The sequence below is a fragment of the Macrobrachium rosenbergii genome, chromosome 24, assembly GCF_040412425.1.
Source record: "Macrobrachium rosenbergii isolate ZJJX-2024 chromosome 24, ASM4041242v1, whole genome shotgun sequence".
Lineage (NCBI taxonomy): Eukaryota > Metazoa > Arthropoda > Malacostraca > Decapoda > Palaemonidae > Macrobrachium > Macrobrachium rosenbergii.
This window is the reverse complement of record NC_089764.1, coordinates 37,389,868-37,408,603: the sequence shown is the minus strand read 5'-3', so window position 1 is coordinate 37,408,603 and position 18,736 is coordinate 37,389,868. Positions and strand designations below refer to the sequence as shown.

Sequence of the window (18,736 nt, the reverse complement as noted above, 5' to 3'; positions counted from 1 at the left end):
ATATTGTCCTTCTTCCGTCTTACTCTCCACCCTCTTATAACCTCCAGTCATATTGTCCTTCTTCCGTCTTACTCTCCACCCTCTTATAACCTCCGGTCATATTGTCCTTCTTCCGTCTTACTCTCCACCTTCTTATAACCTCTGGTCATGCTGTCCTTCCTCCATCTTACTCTCCACCCTCTTATAACCTCCGGTCATATTGTCCTTCTTCCGTCTTACTCTCCACCCTCTTATAACCTCCGGTCATATTGTCCTTCTTCCATCTCACTCTCCACCCCCTTATAACCACCGGTCATATTGTCCTTCTTAGCGTCTTACTCTCCATCCTCTTATAACCTCCTGGTCATATAACCTCTGGGTTTCTTTCTTATTACTCTGCATCCTCTTATAAACTCCGGTCATATTGTCCTTCTTCCGTCTTACTCTCCACCCTCTTATACCCTCCGGTCATATTGTCCTTCTTCCATCTTACTCTCCACCCCCTTATAACCTCTGGTCATATTGTCCTTCTTCCATCTTACTCTCCCTCACCTCTTATAAACCTCCGGTCATATTGTCCTTCTTCCATCTTACTCTCCACCTCTTATAACCTCCGGTCATTGTCTTCTTCCGTCTATTACTCTCCACCTCTTATAACCTCCGGTCATATTGTCCTTCTTCCGTCTTACTCTCTCTTATAACACCCTGTCATATTGTCCTTCTTCTTCTACTCTTACTCTCCACCCCATCTTATAACCTCCGGTCATGCTGTCCTTCCTCCATTCTTCCGCTTACTCTCCACCTCTTATAACCTTTCCACCCTCTTATAACCCTCTTATACCCTCTTATAACCTCCTGTCATATTGTCCTTCTTCCGTCTTACTCTCCACCCTCTTATAACCTCCTGTCATATTGTCCTTATTCCGTCTTACTCTCCACCCTCTTATAACCTCCGGTCATATTGTCCTTCTTCCGTCCTACTCTCCACCCTCTTATAACCTCCGGTCATGCTGTCCTTCCTCCATCTTACTCTCCACCCTCTTATAACCTCCGGTCATATTGTCCTTCTTCCATCTTACTCTCCACCCTCTTATAACCTCCGGTCATATTGTCCTTCTTCCGTCTTACTCTCCACCCTCTTATAACCTCCGGTCATATTGTCCTTCTTCCATCTTACTCTCCACCCTCTTATAACCTCCGGTCATATTGTCCTTCTTCCGTCTTACTCTCCATCCTCTTATAACCTCCGGTCATATTGGGTTTCTTTCTTCTTACTCTGCACCCTCTTATAAACTCCGGTCATATTGTCCTTCTTCCGTCTTACTCTCCACCCTCTTATAACCTCCGGTCATATTGTCCTTCTTCCGTCTTACTCTCCATCCTCTTATAACCTCCGGTCATATTGGGTTTCTTTCTTCTTACTCTGCACCCTCTTATAAACTCCGGTCATATTATCTTTCTTCCATCTTACTTTCCACCCTCTTATAACCTCCGGTCATATTGTCTTTCTTCCATCCTACTTTCCACCTTCTTATAACAATTGTTTCATTGTGCGCTGTGACTTTTTTCCTCTGGTTACTTAATCTTTCAAATATTTTTACTCGGAATTTCCCTTTCAGCGTTGAATGACCTCATCATAGGTTCCAGCGCTTGGCCTAAATTTCATATCCCGTTCCATAAAAAGGTAAACAAAACGGAAAGGAAATCTAAGTTATTCATTTACATATTAAAATTAAGAAAAAAAATAATTCTACAATGAGGTTATGAGGATTGGATTATCCATCTAAATAACTCTGAGGTGTACAGATTCACAACTCCTTCATGTAATAAGTGAAATAGGAGGTGCCGACCCTATTCTTGACGGCGTCCACGTCGAGCAGGGTCCTTCCCATTCCGTCTTTGATGGTCGTTATGTCTGTCCTCCGGACCGTTGTGTATCTCATCTTCTTGGCTATGCTGTCCGTGATGACGTTCACCGCTTGCATGGTGGCCACGTCGCAGCCCAGCTCCTTGCCCTTCTCCTCGCTCATCTAGCGAGGGCGGAATGAAATGAAAATCAAGATGGTGCCTGGTTTTCCTGGTTCCTGAGGGCTCACTACGCAAGCACAGTTGCGGGCACACTACGCTGTTCGCGTCAGGTGCAGAGCTATTAAATTGAAACAGTTTTACTTTATACCTGTTCTCTCTCATACTGTTATTATACTTCTTTAGACTGACATTGAATTTCCTTGTTATTTACAATTTTAATTGTCTTTAGCCTTACCTTACCCTGAACATTTCCCTATTCGCAACAAGAACCCCAAAAAGTTAGAGATGTTACTAAAACCATTTTTACGGGTTGAGTGAAAATACGACGCGCTTTTATTTGGTCTTGTGGCTGTGATTTGTGCTTACTCTGCCCACATTCTTTTTTATCACTGTTCAAGTTAAAAGGGCTATTGAGAGCTTAAAGTGGAATAAAGACATACTTGAATATGTCTGATGGCTAGGGATGACACCAGAGTGAACAAATTAAAAGTACAAGGCAGAAAGCAATGCATGAGTGCCGTTGGCAATGATGGGACTATGTTTGACCGAGTGACGTGACCACATATTTTGGCATTTTCGTGAAAAACTAACGCGACACTGAAAATACATAACTTAAGGGACTGCCCACGGCAGTCTCTTGAGATATTGATGGGATAAAGGAAAGTATCTGATGGTGTGAGCTGGAATCCTGTGGAAGACCTAGACCTACTTGGATGAAAGCTATGAGAAAGGAGGCTGGAAATAAGTCTTATAAAGACTTATCTTGCGGAATTTCGGAGACCCTTTGGGTAACGTGGTTCTGGAGGAGATGATGATGATTGATATGTACAACAACCCTTCGATCATTTGCACCAAAACATCCAGATGGGTTACGAATACTATCAAAGTGCGAAGAAAGTGGCTTGAATAGCCTATGCTGTGTTACCTATGAAAATACAAAAAAATATTGTCAGATAATAAGAATATGAAACGAAACAAACAAAATCAATTGGACACTTTAGCATGAAAAATGTCACTCAAGTTGTCAGAGAAGCCCAGCCTATCAAAAGTAGGCCTGCTTCATGAAAAGAAATAACTACGGTCATTAAAGACAAGACAACCAAAGGTGTATTGTATATAATGTATGTACTCATATAACGAATGTTGTGTATGTATAAGTGCAACAAGAAATGAAAGCCCAGTGATAAGTTTACCCGTATGCTTTTAACGACAGTGTATGGGTAAATACGATGTCGGTGTACTTCAAATCCCCCTGTCACTCACATTTTCTCTAGATCCCATTTTCTATGAGCTACAATATGTACCGCATGCAACTTTGAACTGGACTGTACTATCGACAATAATATCCTCAAGGTTAGTACATCAAGCATGATAATGTACAATCTTCATCTCTCTCTCTCTCTCTCTCTCTCTCTCTCTCTCTCTCTCTCTCTCTCTCTCTCTCTCTCTCTCTCTCGTGCATCAAGACAATTCGATCCTCACTTTCTTCATCGTACTTGATATATAACCTGTGAAACACGACTCATTTTCCATTGGTGCAAATTCTGAGGAGAATGAGAAATTGAAAATAACTTTTTCTTATTCTGGGAGTGATTGACAGGCAATAAATATATTTCAGAACGAATACGAATCAGTGTTATGGTTCCTGAAGAATGATGAATTGACCTAAATAATAATTGATAGCTTTATATGCAATTCAGTCGTGGGTCTCGTGAAATGGACAATACGTTAAATGAAAACTCTGACTCAGGGCTATGCACCCGCCACCCCCTATCCCCACGGCCCTCACCTGAAGAAGCTTTCTTCCCAGGCCTTGGTTGCTGTAGTCTGGATGTACGGACAGGCAACGCAGCACCAATTGCTTTTTAAATTTCCCGTCTTGCAAGACTTCGATGCCTGAACACAAGTCGTAGAGCACTTTCATGTAAAGGTTCGGCTGTAAGAGAAAGAAGTATTCAAGTTCGTAAAACCTGTAACAGGCCTTGGCGGACGGCCTGGTTTAGGCAGAAGTGGTGGCCACGTTGAGTCTCGAAAATCAGCAGAATAATTTCAGCGCTGCGTGACCGGAAACTAATTTTGTTGGCTTCTCTGGTCTTCTTGTGCCCCATTTCCGCTTTCACCAGAAATCTAAGGTCTGTTTCAGATTTCAGAAGGAATGATTGACTGGTTCTTCTATGAGTTAGGTAGAACTATGCCAGTAAAATTATACAAAATCTTTGTGCATAAAATAAAAACAAACTTAGACAGAACTAGGCCAATAAAATTATACAAAATCTTTGAGCAAAAAATAAAAACAAACATAGAACTAGGCAATTAAAATGATAAAAATCTTTGTGCAAAAAATAAAAAAGCAAACTTAGATAGAACTTGGCGAATAAAATTATACAAAATCTTTGCAAAGAAAAAAAAAAAAACAAACTTAGAACTAGGCCAATAAAATTATGCAAAATCTTTGCTCAAAAAAAAATTAGAAGTAGGCCAATAAAATAATACAAAATCATTGTGCAAAAAATTAAAACAAACTTAGATAGAACTAGGCCAATGAAATGATACAAAATCTTTGTGAAAAAAATAAAAACAAACGTAGATAGAACTAGGCCAAAGAAATGATACAAAATCTTTGTGCAAAAAATAAAAACAAACTTAGATAGAACTAGGCCAATAAAATGGCACAAAATCTGTGCAAACAATAAAAACTTATACTGTAGACTATACTTTTTCGGTTCCATATCTTCCTTCTTGGAATACTTCTGGGTCGTCTTGAGGCAGGAAAATTTCGCTGAGCATGAAGGCCACCAGTTTCCCGGAGGACTTCTCCCTCATGCCGAAGCTGACCTTACTATCTAACGTCGGTGGCATGACCTTCTCCAGTAGGGATAAGAATTCCTCGGAGGTCATGTGAAGACCTACGCACTTGGGAGGAAATGAAGGGAAGTGGCGAGGGTTACTTGAATATTGTTATTATTATCAATAATAATAATAATAATAATAATAATAATAATAATAATAGTTGTAGTTGTTGTTGTATTTCATCAAGGAAACTTAATACACGTACCAAAGGTTCCCGATCCACGTACGATACTTTAATCAGGTCGTATATGTCGTCTCTGTCTTGGGGAGTGATGAGAATTTCCTCCAAGTCTACGTTTGGTTTGCTCATTGTTACCTGAAAGTAGCAGAAGATAATTATATATATATATATATATATATATATATATATATATATTCTATATATATATGTATATATATATATATATATATATACAGTATATGTATACATACATAATTTTCCATATATGTTATATTATATATAGCTTTATATATATATATATATATATATATATATATATATATATATATATATATATATATATTATTATAAGGTGTTATAATATATAACCATTTTACAAGTGTCTGTATGTCTCTGTGAAAATTTTGATGTTTTACTTGCAGATTCATCATATGTTGTAAAGATTTAATTTTTAAATGTCTTTTTCTTACAGATAAATTGTATATCATGTAATCTTACAATGTCTTGATATATTAATACGTATACAGAGTGTTATGAACCACGAATTCTTAGTATATTGAGCGTTAGCGCCGAACAGAGAGAGAGGCTGAGGTTCTTATCAGGTCACTACAACCTGTGTTTACCCAAGTGTGTGGATGGAGGCAAAAGGACCCCTCTTATCCTATCGTGGTGAGCTGTCAGCCAATCGGCCAGTTGCCTATTATACATTCATCATGTGTGTCTAACCCATGCTTGTTAGCTGTGTCTGTGCTTATTCTTTTTTGTAAACTGAGTAATGGAACGAGGAACAGTAAGAGAGTTGGAGATGACATGTTGACAGCCAGCCAGTTTTGGGTCTAAAAGCATTTCCTTTTGTTTGTTCCGGTGTGTGAGTCTCCCAGGAAATGTCAGTCATAGATAAGGCGCTCGAAGCTCCAGCCGTGTATGTATTCTATACATACACATGTATACCTGTATGTATGTATGAATGTATATATACTTTATGTATCATGTATTCTGGGAGGGCTTTGAAGATTTAAGAGGAGTGCTGTGTGAGAAGCAGTCAGTCAGGAACAGAGCTTGCAGGAAATAGGTCCTCTCTCTCTCTCTCTCTCTCTCTCTCTCTCTCTCTCTCTCTCTCTCTCTCTGTCAATAATCCCATTCATATATATAAGGGTTACTGATGGTTTACTGTTAGTAAAAGCTCTGTTAAAACTCACCCCAGGAGTGTGTTAATTTTGTAAAAGGTGATCTGGAATATTGTTTTGTGCAGACATTGTGGAAGGTGTGTAATGGTGTAATAATTACAAAAGGTAAAGTGAAGTTTACTGGTTTTTGTTATGTTAAGAATTAAAGTGATGTTCTAGGTGAAAGAGAATTGTTGTTTTGATAAGAGATGAACATATCTCTTATTGTGAGTTCTAATGTGTCTTGCTGCTAATTATATATATTTGTATAGGTCTTTGTGACTTGGCAGTGTTGTCTATGAGAAAGTTTTAGAAAGGACGTGAGTTTAACTTTTTTTTTTTTTTTAAAGAGAAGTGATCTTTTGAAAGATTGATATAATCTTTGAGCATATTTTTTGGTGGTTGGCATATATCCATTTTTGCATATTTCATTCTTATATGTCTGTGTTATCATATTACTATAATTTTATAATTGCTGTTTCAAAGTTTTGTGCTGGTGATTTCTTAACATTCTTTAGTGCCTACTTATTATTGAGATTTTAGAGAATGTTTATGTGGATTCCAGTCAGTAATATTTTGGTGAATGTTTGTGTTTAATTAATCAGATATATGCTTAAAACTTGAGTGATAGTTAATGGTTTGAATCTTACCTAACCCAATTGCTTTCTTAATATTTAAAGTTTTGTGAATTAACTTGATTAAGAAATACTTAAATATTACACTGATGTTAATTAATAGTAAATCGTTTAAGATTGTGAACTCAGCATATGACTTTTGAACTTAGAAATAAACCTGTTTGTTTAAAGTTTTTTAAAAACACAGCGTTTCATTTTGACCACCAGTAATTAGAGACATTAATGAATGTGTACAAGGTAAGTGATGTATCTGTTTGTTCACCTGAGACTTATCTAGGTAAAATAGAACCAGAGAGACAGCTACAGTGTTTGTTGAAGTGATACCCATTTTCCACTAGTCTGGATATAACTGTTGCCTCACCCATAACTTGATAAAGTTACATTGATTTTCTCAATTGATAAGTAAGTTTATGGGATCACTGTACCTTTAGAAATTCAGTCAAACATCTTTGTTATGAGGTTTCAAGTATCTGGTCGATGTGAGGCAACTTTTTGGTATTACTATTTGTGTAATAACCAGGTGCTTGATCACTTTGTGACAATATATATATATATATATATATATATATATATATATATATATATATATATATATATATATATATATATATAAATAATCAAATCACACAGTCATGTGTGGAACAGAAATAAATTTCTGACTCACATCAGGATCAAACCCAGGTCTTTCAATTGAAAGGCAAGGGCACTGCCCACTAGGCCATACAAGTCATAAAAGAAATTGGAACCTGAGTGCCACTGTACCCAAGGATTCAACTGAAAGGCAAGAGTGCTGCCCACTAGGTCATACAAGTCATAAAACAAGTTGGAACCTGAGTGCCACTGTACCCAGGTAATTCCCTGGGTATAATGGCACTCAGGTTCCAACTTCTTTTATGACCTGTATGGTCTAGTGGGCAGCGCCCTTGCCTTTCAATTAAAAAACCTGGCTTCAGTCCTGATGCAAGTTAGAAATTTGTATACTGTATATATAAAGTCGTAGGCCTCCAGGTTAAGACACTTAATTTGCAGCTCATTTCAAAGGCCAGCGTTTCACAACTACATCGCTGCATTTTCAAGGCTGAAAAATATATCTACAGCGAGATTGACTAATTAATAATTACACATAAAAAAAAATCAAAAGCATCCAACTAAACACTCTTGAAGTATCAAAGCACCATGACGCTAAAGAATGACCTACCCAGACGATGGTTCAAGTAAGACTATTGAGTCGAACTTCGAAGACAGGAAAAAAAAAAACAATATAAAAGTGAAAAAGAAAGAAAACAAACGATCAGGCAGTAAACAGCTGAGTAAACTGTCAATTTTATCATTATAGTTAATTAGGTATTTAGATCGCTTCGTCCGTCTGTCCTATTATTCGGAACTCTTTGTTGTTTATGTATGTTTTGCATATTTTCGAATGGTTCCTTATATGTACTCATAGCTAACATGTCACCGACAAACTAGATATATATATATATAATATATATATATATATAGAAATCATCAACACACAATCACGTGTGGAACAGAAAAGACTCATCGGGATCAAAAACAACTATAGTCTAAAAGAAGCTGGAACCTGAGAGCAACTTGTAAAAAGCCCTTGCTTTCCACCTGAGAGACCTGGGTTCGATCCCGACGTGAGTCAGAAATTTATTTCTGTTCCACACGTGATTGTGTGTTGATGATTTCTATCTTATTCACTCAGAAGGGATAATTCGAATGAAATGTTGTCTATTGGGTCATTGCTGAGTCGGGAAGTTGGGGAAAACTCGCTGGTATGCAAGCAGTTAGCTTGCCCAGGTAATTCCTTGGGTGCGGATTCCAGCTTCTTTAGACTTGTATGGCCTAGTGGATAACGCCCTGCTTTCCACCTGAGAGACCTGGGTTCGATCCTGACGTGAGTCAGAAATTTATTTCTGTTCCACACGTGATTGTGTGTTGATGATTTCTAATTCACTCAGAAGGGATAATAATGAAATGTTGTCTATTGGGTCATTGCTGAGTCGGGAAGTTGGGGAAAACTCGTTGGTATAGTTAGCTTGCCCAGGTAATTCCTTGGGTGCAGTTGCTCTCAGGTTCCAGCTTCTTTTAGACTTGTATGGCCTAGTGGATAACGCCCTTGCTTTCCACCTGAGAGACCTGGGTTCGATCCCGACGTGAGTCAGAAATTTATTTGTTCCACACGTGATTGTGTGTTGATGATTTCATCTTATTCACTTATTAATTCGAATGAAATGTTGTCTATTGGGTCATTGCTGATATGTACTCGCTGGTATGCAATTAGCTTGCCCAGGTAATTCCTAGTTGCTCTCAGGTTCCAGCTTCTTTTAGACTTGTATGGCCCAAAACGCCCTTGCTTTCCACCTGAGAGACCTGATGACTGAGTCAGAGATTTATATATATATATATATATATATATATATATATATATATATATATATATATATATATTGTTGTTATATTGAGACTTGGCTGATGAGTTTATTACTTGATTTACGTAATTTTTATAAGGCCCTGCCTGCCAAGGACACACGTAACCTGTCGATGAAACTACGAATTAACCTCAAAGACAGCTGTTTAAATTAACCAGGTCGCCAGTCGAGGGAAATTAACCTCAACAAAAGAATATTCAATGAATAAAGACTTCGGACGCAGACAATCTCTACTCATTAATATGGTATTAAAACACAACAGCTCTTCCGAACAAATGGATCGAGACACAAGGTGGCATAAAGAATAAAATGACTTGCTTAACCTTCCCTACTTCCTAGTTAATTCACTAGAATAATTGGATGATGCTAAACAATAAAATTTATGCCTAATCTAGACTTCGTAAAAGCAAGTCGCTTTGTAATCTAACAATTAGGGTGGCGGTGAAGGAGGAAACAATGAAACTGAAATACAGAAAAAGGGGCTAGTAATTGACGAAGTTTTGAACAAAAACGCAGACTTTACCTTGGACGACTAGTTGTTGTGCATACAACGGGCGATCGGAAGTTCTGGGATGAATTCGCCACTTCACTAGTAATATAGATTAGAGACAAAGGATAGGGAGCCGAGACTCATAAGCGTGCGTCCGTGATGGAAGGCTGGTTCTCTCTGCTTCTTGTCCGACCTAGTTCGGTCAAAACAGGGCGTCCGTTCATGCCCTCGGGGTCTGAAACTTTGTCAAAAACATTCGCCAAAGAGAACAGGTAAAGCAAGCTTAAGGCCACCTCTCATAAGGTTGATTATGGAAATTTTCCTATGGGGGTTAAATCCCTAATGCTACTGAGTTCTTTGCTACAAACGAACGTTAAAGTTTGAACTGTCGACGCGACCCTGTGGGACAAAGACTTTTCCCTGTCTTGGTCAGTCTGATATTACTACAAATAAATGCATCGCAGGCAAACAGCAGAAATATTTATATATATAAAATATATATATATATATATATATATATATATATATATATATATATATATATATTCAGTTCTATTCCATATGGGAAAACGAAGACTGCAAGTGGAGAAAAAATGATGCCCAGCGGATGCGTCCGCCAATGGACCTCTTCCATGTTAAGAATATTCTAAGAAGACGTCTGTCGGGGAACGAAACTGTGGAATACAACTGCATATATATATACATTACAGTGTATATATATATATATATATGTATGTATGTATGTATGTATAAATATATATGCATATATATATACATATATTATATATATATCTATATATATACATACATACACAAACAAACAAACAAACCCACACACACACACACACACACATAGCTTCACGCTAATCTGGGAGAACCACGCCGTAGTGCGTCAAAGTTTTCCCAACTGAACTCCGTCACGTTTGTTGCCAGATGTGTTCTGCATCTTAAGCGTGACGAGTTCGGTTTGCTGCAGTTGCGAAGGCCTAAAGCAATGTGGACATCATTATTTATCAGGTGGGAGTGTAACCCACTGAACGGAGATAGCAAACAGAGAAAGATCTTGAAGGCGAGTGAGTTATACCGTGCTAATGATAAGCTCAAGCAGTTGACAGCGGCACAGATAGGCTAGCCTTATAGTAGCTCATGTTTTGCTGTGTCTGACATTTGTACTGTGCTTCAGGTTTTATTAATGAGAGAGAGAGAGAGAGAGAGAGAGAGAGAGAGAGAGAGAGAGGGAGAGAGAGAGATAGAATCATTATAATCACGGCACTTAATGTTTTCAGAACCTCTGATGAAATAATTCCCCCGAGTAAGCTGAGAGAGAGAGAGAGAGAGAGAGAGAGAGAGAGAGAGAGAGAGAGAGAGAGAGAGAGAGAGAGAGTGAGTGTGTGTGTCATTATAATCACTGGCATTTACTGTTTTCAGAACTTTAGAAGAAATAATTCCCCCGAATGAGTTGAGGCGAATGGCCTATCTCCGTAGAAATTTGTACGATGAAAACATGTGTCCGCAGAAGACGGTATATTAATTTTCCATGAATGCCAAGCGTCTTACCTGCAACGACACACGAGATCCAAGCACGCTTGTGGCCTGGACTAAACTGAACCCTCACGGCTGCCATAAAGTCCTACTTTTGTAAAGAGCTCAAGGTCATCCTGTGTTGACTCGACGGGAAGAAATGTTACAATTTTCGAAGGGGTTTTTATTTTATTCATTCAAGGGCTGAAATTTGACTGTATGCCACACATAAATAAGTATGTGTATAGAACTAATCATAATCTTTCCAGTCAGAATCTAAGGTCTGCCGACGTGATAAAAATCCAAATAGAAATATATTCACGAAAACTGTTTTATTCTTAAGAATTGCTGGTCGATGTAGGAATTACAGAGGTGGGACAGAGGTTGGTTTTTTTCTCATTCAAAAGATATGTTTTTTGCTGTCAAATGCTTTAACGATTTCCAAAGCACGGAAGAATAGTTGTTTGTAGATGTAATCTTTGAGAATTTTATTTTTTAAATTTTCTTTATTTTTTTTTTTTACTATTATCATTCCAATCGCCTGCCATTTATCTGTATCTCTTGGGTGGATGATGAAGAATATCGTATCGGCAGTAGTTTTTATGATCCGATAAATATTACCTTTTTATTTCAGGGAACCTTCAGTTCAAAGGCGCTCGTAACTGTCATGACGTGAATATTTAAACTAGACGAATATAGACTACCCATGATTACGTTTTTCCAATGTTCCTACTTCTGCTACTATTGCTATTGCGGCTCTTTAACGTCCTAGAAGAGTGGTTTCTCACCTGGATTGATCTGTTGAATATTTTACTAGAGAGCTGTGTTTCATTGCCTGTGTGGATTTGTCTCAATCTACTGTCAGGAAAAAAAGATTTTCGGCCTATGTGTTTTTGAAATGTTTAAAGAAATGTTTTTGCAAACTCACAAATATATATATATATATAAATATATATATATATATATATATATATATATATATATATATATATATATATATATATATATATATATATATACATATACACACATAAGGGCCGGAGCTGAGGCTCGAAGTTTACATCACGAAGGAAGCAGTAGGGAAAGGCATCCTCATCATCTACAGTTTATTCCAATGCCGACGTTTCGCGACGAATTCCAAGTCGCATTTTCAAGGCTATAAAATATAATATAAATTGCGAACATGAGTACCAAATTAATGCAATGGCAACAGCTCTTTATGTAGTCAAAATATTTAAAACAAAACACCTCATTCCAAGACAAGTCAATAATAAGCAAAAGGAGTTCACTAAAATCTTAAAACAACCTACCTATATGAAAGAAAGAGCAAGACTAACATGAATAAATAAAAACAGAGTGAGGAAAACCAGTTGCCCAAACTAGGCTATAAACAATTTCACTGAGGACTATAAAAATTCATTCCCAAACCAGTAAATGTATTTTTTGTTATACACACCTGTGTAAAAACCTGAGTCACAGGTGTGTATGGAAAAAATACATTTACTGGTTTGGGAATGAATTTTTATAGTTCGTGTTTCTTTAATTTTAAACTAAACTCTATTTTAACCCTCCTCCATAGAGCTTATACCCACTCGTCAAACTGGATGAGTTTCCACGATGAGATATCCTTTTTAGTGAAATATTTCAATAATAATTGTTTTCCGTCACGACTTTTTTGCAGATCCCTAAATAAACTGCTACTGCAGAAAATGACTCCGGCAACACCGGAATCGACTGTGTCGAAACTGAAGATGTATGCAAGTTTCCCTTTCGTGCATGATGATACTTTTAGGAGAAAATGCACAGCCATTATTCAAAAGAGTTTTCCAGCTTTAAACCTGAAAATCATCCCGAAAAATCCTTAACAATAGGGTCTCTGTTCAGAGCCAAAGACCGGCTCAGTCCTCTGCTTTCGTCCAGCGTTGTTTACAAGTATACTTGCCCGGGATGTCATCACGGGATATACGTGGGATGCACGAGGAGGCTGTTGAAGGTCCGCATAGATTCCCACAGGGGCATAAGTCATAGAACAGGTAGCAGGTTATCTAATCCTGAGCAATCAAATATACGAAATCATTCAAAATTATGTAAAACTTATATTGACAGCAAGGAGTTTTCCATCTTAGGTCAAGTGCAGAACAACAACGACTTAACCATCCTAGAATCCATAATTATCAAGAAGACTGTACCGCCGTTAAATACTCAATCGTCCTCAGTGAAATTGTTTATAGCCTAGTTTGGGCAACTGGTTTTCCTCACTCTGTTTTTACTTATTTATGTTAGTCTTGCTCTTTCTTTCATATAGGTAGGTTGTTTTAAGATTTTAGTGAACTCCTTTTACTTATTATTGACTTGTCCTGGAATGAGTTGTTTTGTTTTAAATATTTTGACTACATAAAGAGCTGTTGCCATTGCATTAATTTGGTACTCAAGTTCGCAAATTTTATTATATTTTATAGCCTTGAAAATGCGACTTGGAATTCGTCGCGAAACGTCGGCATTGGAATAAACTGTAGATGATGAGGATGCCTTTCCCTACTGCTTCCTTCGTGATATATATATATATATATATATATATATATATATATATATATATATATATATATATATATATATATATATATATATAATATATATATATATATATATATATATATATATATATATATATATATATATATATATACTGTATGTACTGGGTGTTTCGAAATTAGAGCCTTCCCCTCGACAGAACAAATGGGCAGTTATGAAGTTTTCTGCTATAGCCGATCTCCAAGTACATTATTTTAAGTTTCTATTAAGCTATTTTTCATTTTACATTTCTTGTATTTTCAGACAGAGTGAAGGAGTTGATACAGCCATGGATAACAATTCGGAGGAAATCAGGTGAACCGACCAAATCCGGGCTATAACTTTCAGACAGCCAGGGATGCTGGCGCATCCTTCATTTCAAGTTTCTGGATAGCTAAACACATTAAAAAAGATGAATCCTTTGTTAAAAGAAACTGGAACAAAAATCCATATGACTGTCATCGTGAAAAAAGTGAGAATCTTGGAAGGCCAGACGTCCTTTCTCAGGAGTCAAAAGACATCATAGCTAAGGCAGTGGGTAGACCAAGAAAGTCTTTACATAAATTGGCGCTTGAACTAGAAAGAAAAAGGGGAAAGAAGAGAAGTTATAGTGCTGTATATCGTGAGTTAAAAAAATCTGGTATCAAGCCATTTCATGTTATCAGCAAGCCCAACATCACTCAGCAACAGAGAGAAGACTGTGCATGGTTTTGTGGTTCATTTCTTAAAGATTGGGACGAAGCTGACTTTCTCCACATTGCTGCATCAGATGAATTCTTCATTTATACAGTCAGGAATGTGAATCATCAAAGAAAAAGGACAGTCATGGAATGACAAATACTTCAAAGAAACTGTGCTTACTGGTGGAGTATTTCCTTTCCTCAAAGATCCTAAAACTGTGTTATCTGTTGAAGAAGTCATATTTTTGCATGATAAGGCACCATGTTTCAAGGCTCTTTAGACACAGGAGCTGCTTTGAAACAGTGGTATCGATTTCTTCTCGTCAAGTGAATTTCCAGGTAGCTTCCCTGACCTTAATGTGTGTGAAAACATTGGTAGTATCTTAAAGGATTGTGTTGAAGTGCGCACAGTAAACTATGATGGTATAACAGGCCTTGACGACCTGTGAAGAGAGGTGACTGAGGTGCTCAGGGAAATGGAGTTTGAGTCTCAGTTTTTTTTGCAATTTGCTGAAATCATACCCCTGAAGAATGCAGGCTGTGGTACAGGCAGATGGAGGCCACACAAAATATTAAATACTCAGAGAGAAACTTAAATAAATGCCTGTTCTGAATTACTCTTGTTTTTGCCCATATCAATTTTAGTTTATGCTGTAGAGGGGGCTGTACTTTTCAGAAACACCCTGTATGTCATATTATATAATTATATATAGATATATATATTATATATATATATATATATATATATATATATATATATATATATATATATATATATATATATATATATATATATATATATATATATATATATGTATATATATATATATATATATATATATATATATATATATATAACAGTATATATATCATCAACTGGTCCAGTGACATACAGACATAAGAAGCGCTCGCAAGAAAGGTGAAAGGAAGGATCGATGACAGTGAGCTGACGTCTGTGTCATCGATCTTTCGTTTCACTTTTCATGCTATATATATATATATATATATATATATATATATATAATTGCTCGCGTAATTGTGACCTTTGAAAAGTTGGGTCAGCTATTCACAGGGTCCAATTTGACTATACACAGCATAGAGGAAAATGCTGAACCATTCGCATACCACAAAAAGTCGCAGAGCTCCTTGGTGACAGGACACGGGCAGTGAAAATGCGGTTTCAGCTTAAAACGTTCTAGAAGCTAAACCGGTTATAAAATCCGATTTTGAAGAAAGCATTCAAATAATGTATGTGCGTGTGTACGTGTACTTCGTGACGCCTTGGAGTACAGAGGCGTGTCTTGTCGTACTTTGACCTCGAATGATGTCACGAAGAGTGTGTTCGTATGGGCATTGCCTATGGAATAAAATGGGAGTGAAGAATGAAGGATTGGGCATTGCGATCCGTTATGGGTATAATTTAGCATGTGTCTGTGAAACAAAATAGCAGCAGACATGGAGACTGTCCCAGAGGACTTTTGTGAAGTGAGTACAACTCATAAACATTTTAGACTCTACTTTCAGAACTATGAGCACAGACGTTACCCCTGTGGCAGTGAAATCTTGTGGTTATGCATTTGTATTTTGTGAATTTGGTTTTTAATATAACGTTTGTTCTTTCACAGGTATTCCATTCCATTCCATTTCTCCCTCCTTCACGTTCCTTCTTCGAGGAAGGGAGTGGTATGACATTTTGAGATGACCTGATTTTATTACTTGACCTATTTATAATTTGAAGGACAGATGAGTTATTTTCTGTATTTCCTTAAGTAATTGGGTGTTTATGATTTTGGACCTTATTTCCTTAGAAGAACTTTTGATAGTTATGATGAATCATTCGTTTTCATTCTCCGTAATTTTTAAGAAGTTATTTTCATTGTTTTTTGTCAATAAAGGTTTAGTTTTGTACTTAGTATCTCATTCCAGTAGTCCTTAGATTTTAATTAGGGAAAGGTATAACTTATGTTGTCGGCTCACGCTACACGTTATCACACAATATCTTGGGAAAAGCGAGATACCAACTTATATTAATAGAACGGAGACTTAAATAATGTATAGGCTTCAGGATTGGCCTGCACAAGTTTTACACATTGACGTCCTATCACCGTTCAAAGTTCAGCATTACTTACCAGCACAAACGGCCGAAGTAAAAAGACACTGACAGCGCTCCTGGTATTGGCTAATTTATCCCGCTGAATATTCGGCCAAAGACGATTGCCTACACGGCCTCAAGACCTCTGAATTGTATCATGGTCATCGATAACTTTAAATAGCCTTGAAGCTAGGCCACCAGTGTTTGCTCGGCATTCGCGGGACGCGTTCTGGTGCTGTCATGTGTGTGTTCGTGGAGGTTTATGGCCCACGTGTTGATGAATTTCTCGCAAGTTAACACGCACAACGCGCAGTTGGTTTTTCCTAAGGCTCCCCTGACCTCTGGTTCGTTTGAGTTAGTTCGTCAAGCGGCCGCTCGTGGCGCTGTTCATCTGTAGCGTATTCAAATACTGTATGTGTCTGCATGCAATTACTGTACCTGTATAATGTAGTAGCTGGACAGGTTTAAAAAATTGCTGATTCAGGGAGGGAGAGAGAGAGAGAGAGAGAGAGAGATAATTCAGATGTTAAGAACAGAATGATGGAAAGAGCCTCTGCATCTTATCAGCACAAGATATTGCTTTAAAATTAATAAAAATAATTGTCCTTGATAAAGTATCACCCAACCTTGGGACAAGAATTTGGAAATGGAGTTGGACTCACGATCTTATGTTTTTATTTTTTTATTTTTTACATTTTTACATGTTGATTATTGTGGGGTTTTTCCTCATTCTCTTAACAAAAGAATCAAGAAAGGCATTCCTGACAAAAAAAAAGGTAATTATTATTCAAGTACCAGGATTTTGTTCATTTATTCTGGTGTAATATGGATAATCATTTTTCCCTCCTCTTAGTTACGCTTCGCTTAAATAATATTGTTCGAAGTATATGCGTCGCTACTGGTGCCAACCGGTTTTGTCTGGAGTGCCACGTGAGTGCCACATTCAGCGGCCTTTCTGCCGGGTGGTGGTGGTGACCGTATGACCTTCCCTTGGGCCTTGGTCAGTGACACAGGCTCTTGTCCCCGGCATCCCGCAATGTGGGTTCTTAGTTCCCCCGCTCAGGTGTTACGCTCTTTCTCATTGAATTAATTTTATTTTTATTCAGTTTTACGTGATTACTTTTATTTTACTGAGTTCTTTTAATTAATTATATAAAGGCTTGAATTAATTTGATTTGATTACTTTGATTTTTATATAGTTTCGCTTTATTAATTTTATTTTAATAACTTCGTTTAATTATATGAAGGGAGTAGACCCTCTTTTAAACAGGTCTTATTAAAAAGGATGGCTGTATTATGTGAATTTATCTTATATAGTGTCTTTTCTATCTTCCTTATGATTCGCACACTATCCTTTTCCAACATGAATATCGGCCAGTTGCTGACTAACATCGCTGGGCCTGAAAAGCGAATCATAAGGAAGATAGAAATGACACTATATAAGATAAATTCGCATCATACAGCCATCCTTTTTAATTCGTTTAATTATATAATTTCATTATTTATGCTATTATTCTATCATTTATTTATTCATCATTTCCTATGTTAGGGATAATAATGATGATAACGGGAAATAACCTTGAATTACGTAAGTGAAATTTGAGGTGAGAGAGGTTTTCACTTTTGGAGATACTGATGCGTTGTGTTTGTGTCAGAGAGAGAGAGAGAGAGAGAGAGAGAGAGAGAGAGAGAGAGAGAGAGAGAGAGAGAGAGCTAGCTGGATTTGTTCTCAAACTTTTTCTCTTAGATCTCGTTCATCAGCCATCGACGTGTTCAGTCTATTTATTTAGATAACGGAAAATCTTGTGCTTTTTTGAGCAGGGTTTTACAGAAGCAGAATGAAGAAAGCACAATAATAAACTCATTAAGACTTCTTTCCATGAAAGCTTATTATGTGAAAGAAATGGAAAAAAATATACACACACGCATACACAAATATATATTAGAGAACGGACTTATCTTTATTTTATCTGGAATGGAAGAAAGAAGAGTAAATGTGATCTCTCTCTCTCTCTCTCTCTCTCTCTCTCTCTCTCTCTCTCTCTCTCTCTCTCTCTCTCTCTCTTTTCTTTTTTTACATATATATACAGTGTACAAGCATACTT

The 18,736-nt window shown here is 37.1% G+C and overlaps 1 protein-coding gene across 2 annotated transcripts; it reads right to left on the bottom strand.

Moving 5' to 3' along the window:
- Positions 1-1,680: 1,680 nt before the first annotated feature.
- On the bottom strand, positions 1,681-16,803 carry LOC136852024 (uncharacterized). Of its 2 annotated transcripts, none has more exons than XM_067126497.1 (5): positions 16,669-16,803; positions 5,063-5,173; positions 4,723-4,920; positions 3,797-3,943; positions 1,681-2,009 (listed from the first exon to the last, which is right to left on the bottom strand). In XM_067126497.1, exons 2-5 carry the CDS (start codon positions 5,165-5,167, stop codon positions 1,788-1,790), a joined length of 672 nt encoding a protein of 223 aa, XP_066982598.1. In that variant the 5' UTR covers positions 5,168-5,173; positions 16,669-16,803; the 3' UTR covers positions 1,681-1,787. The 2 variants fall into 2 exon arrangements, with proteins under 2 accessions (XP_066982598.1, XP_066982599.1); XM_067126498.1 differs by lacking the exon at positions 16,669-16,803 and adding an exon at positions 11,187-11,282.
- Positions 16,804-18,736: the final 1,933 nt, after the last annotated feature.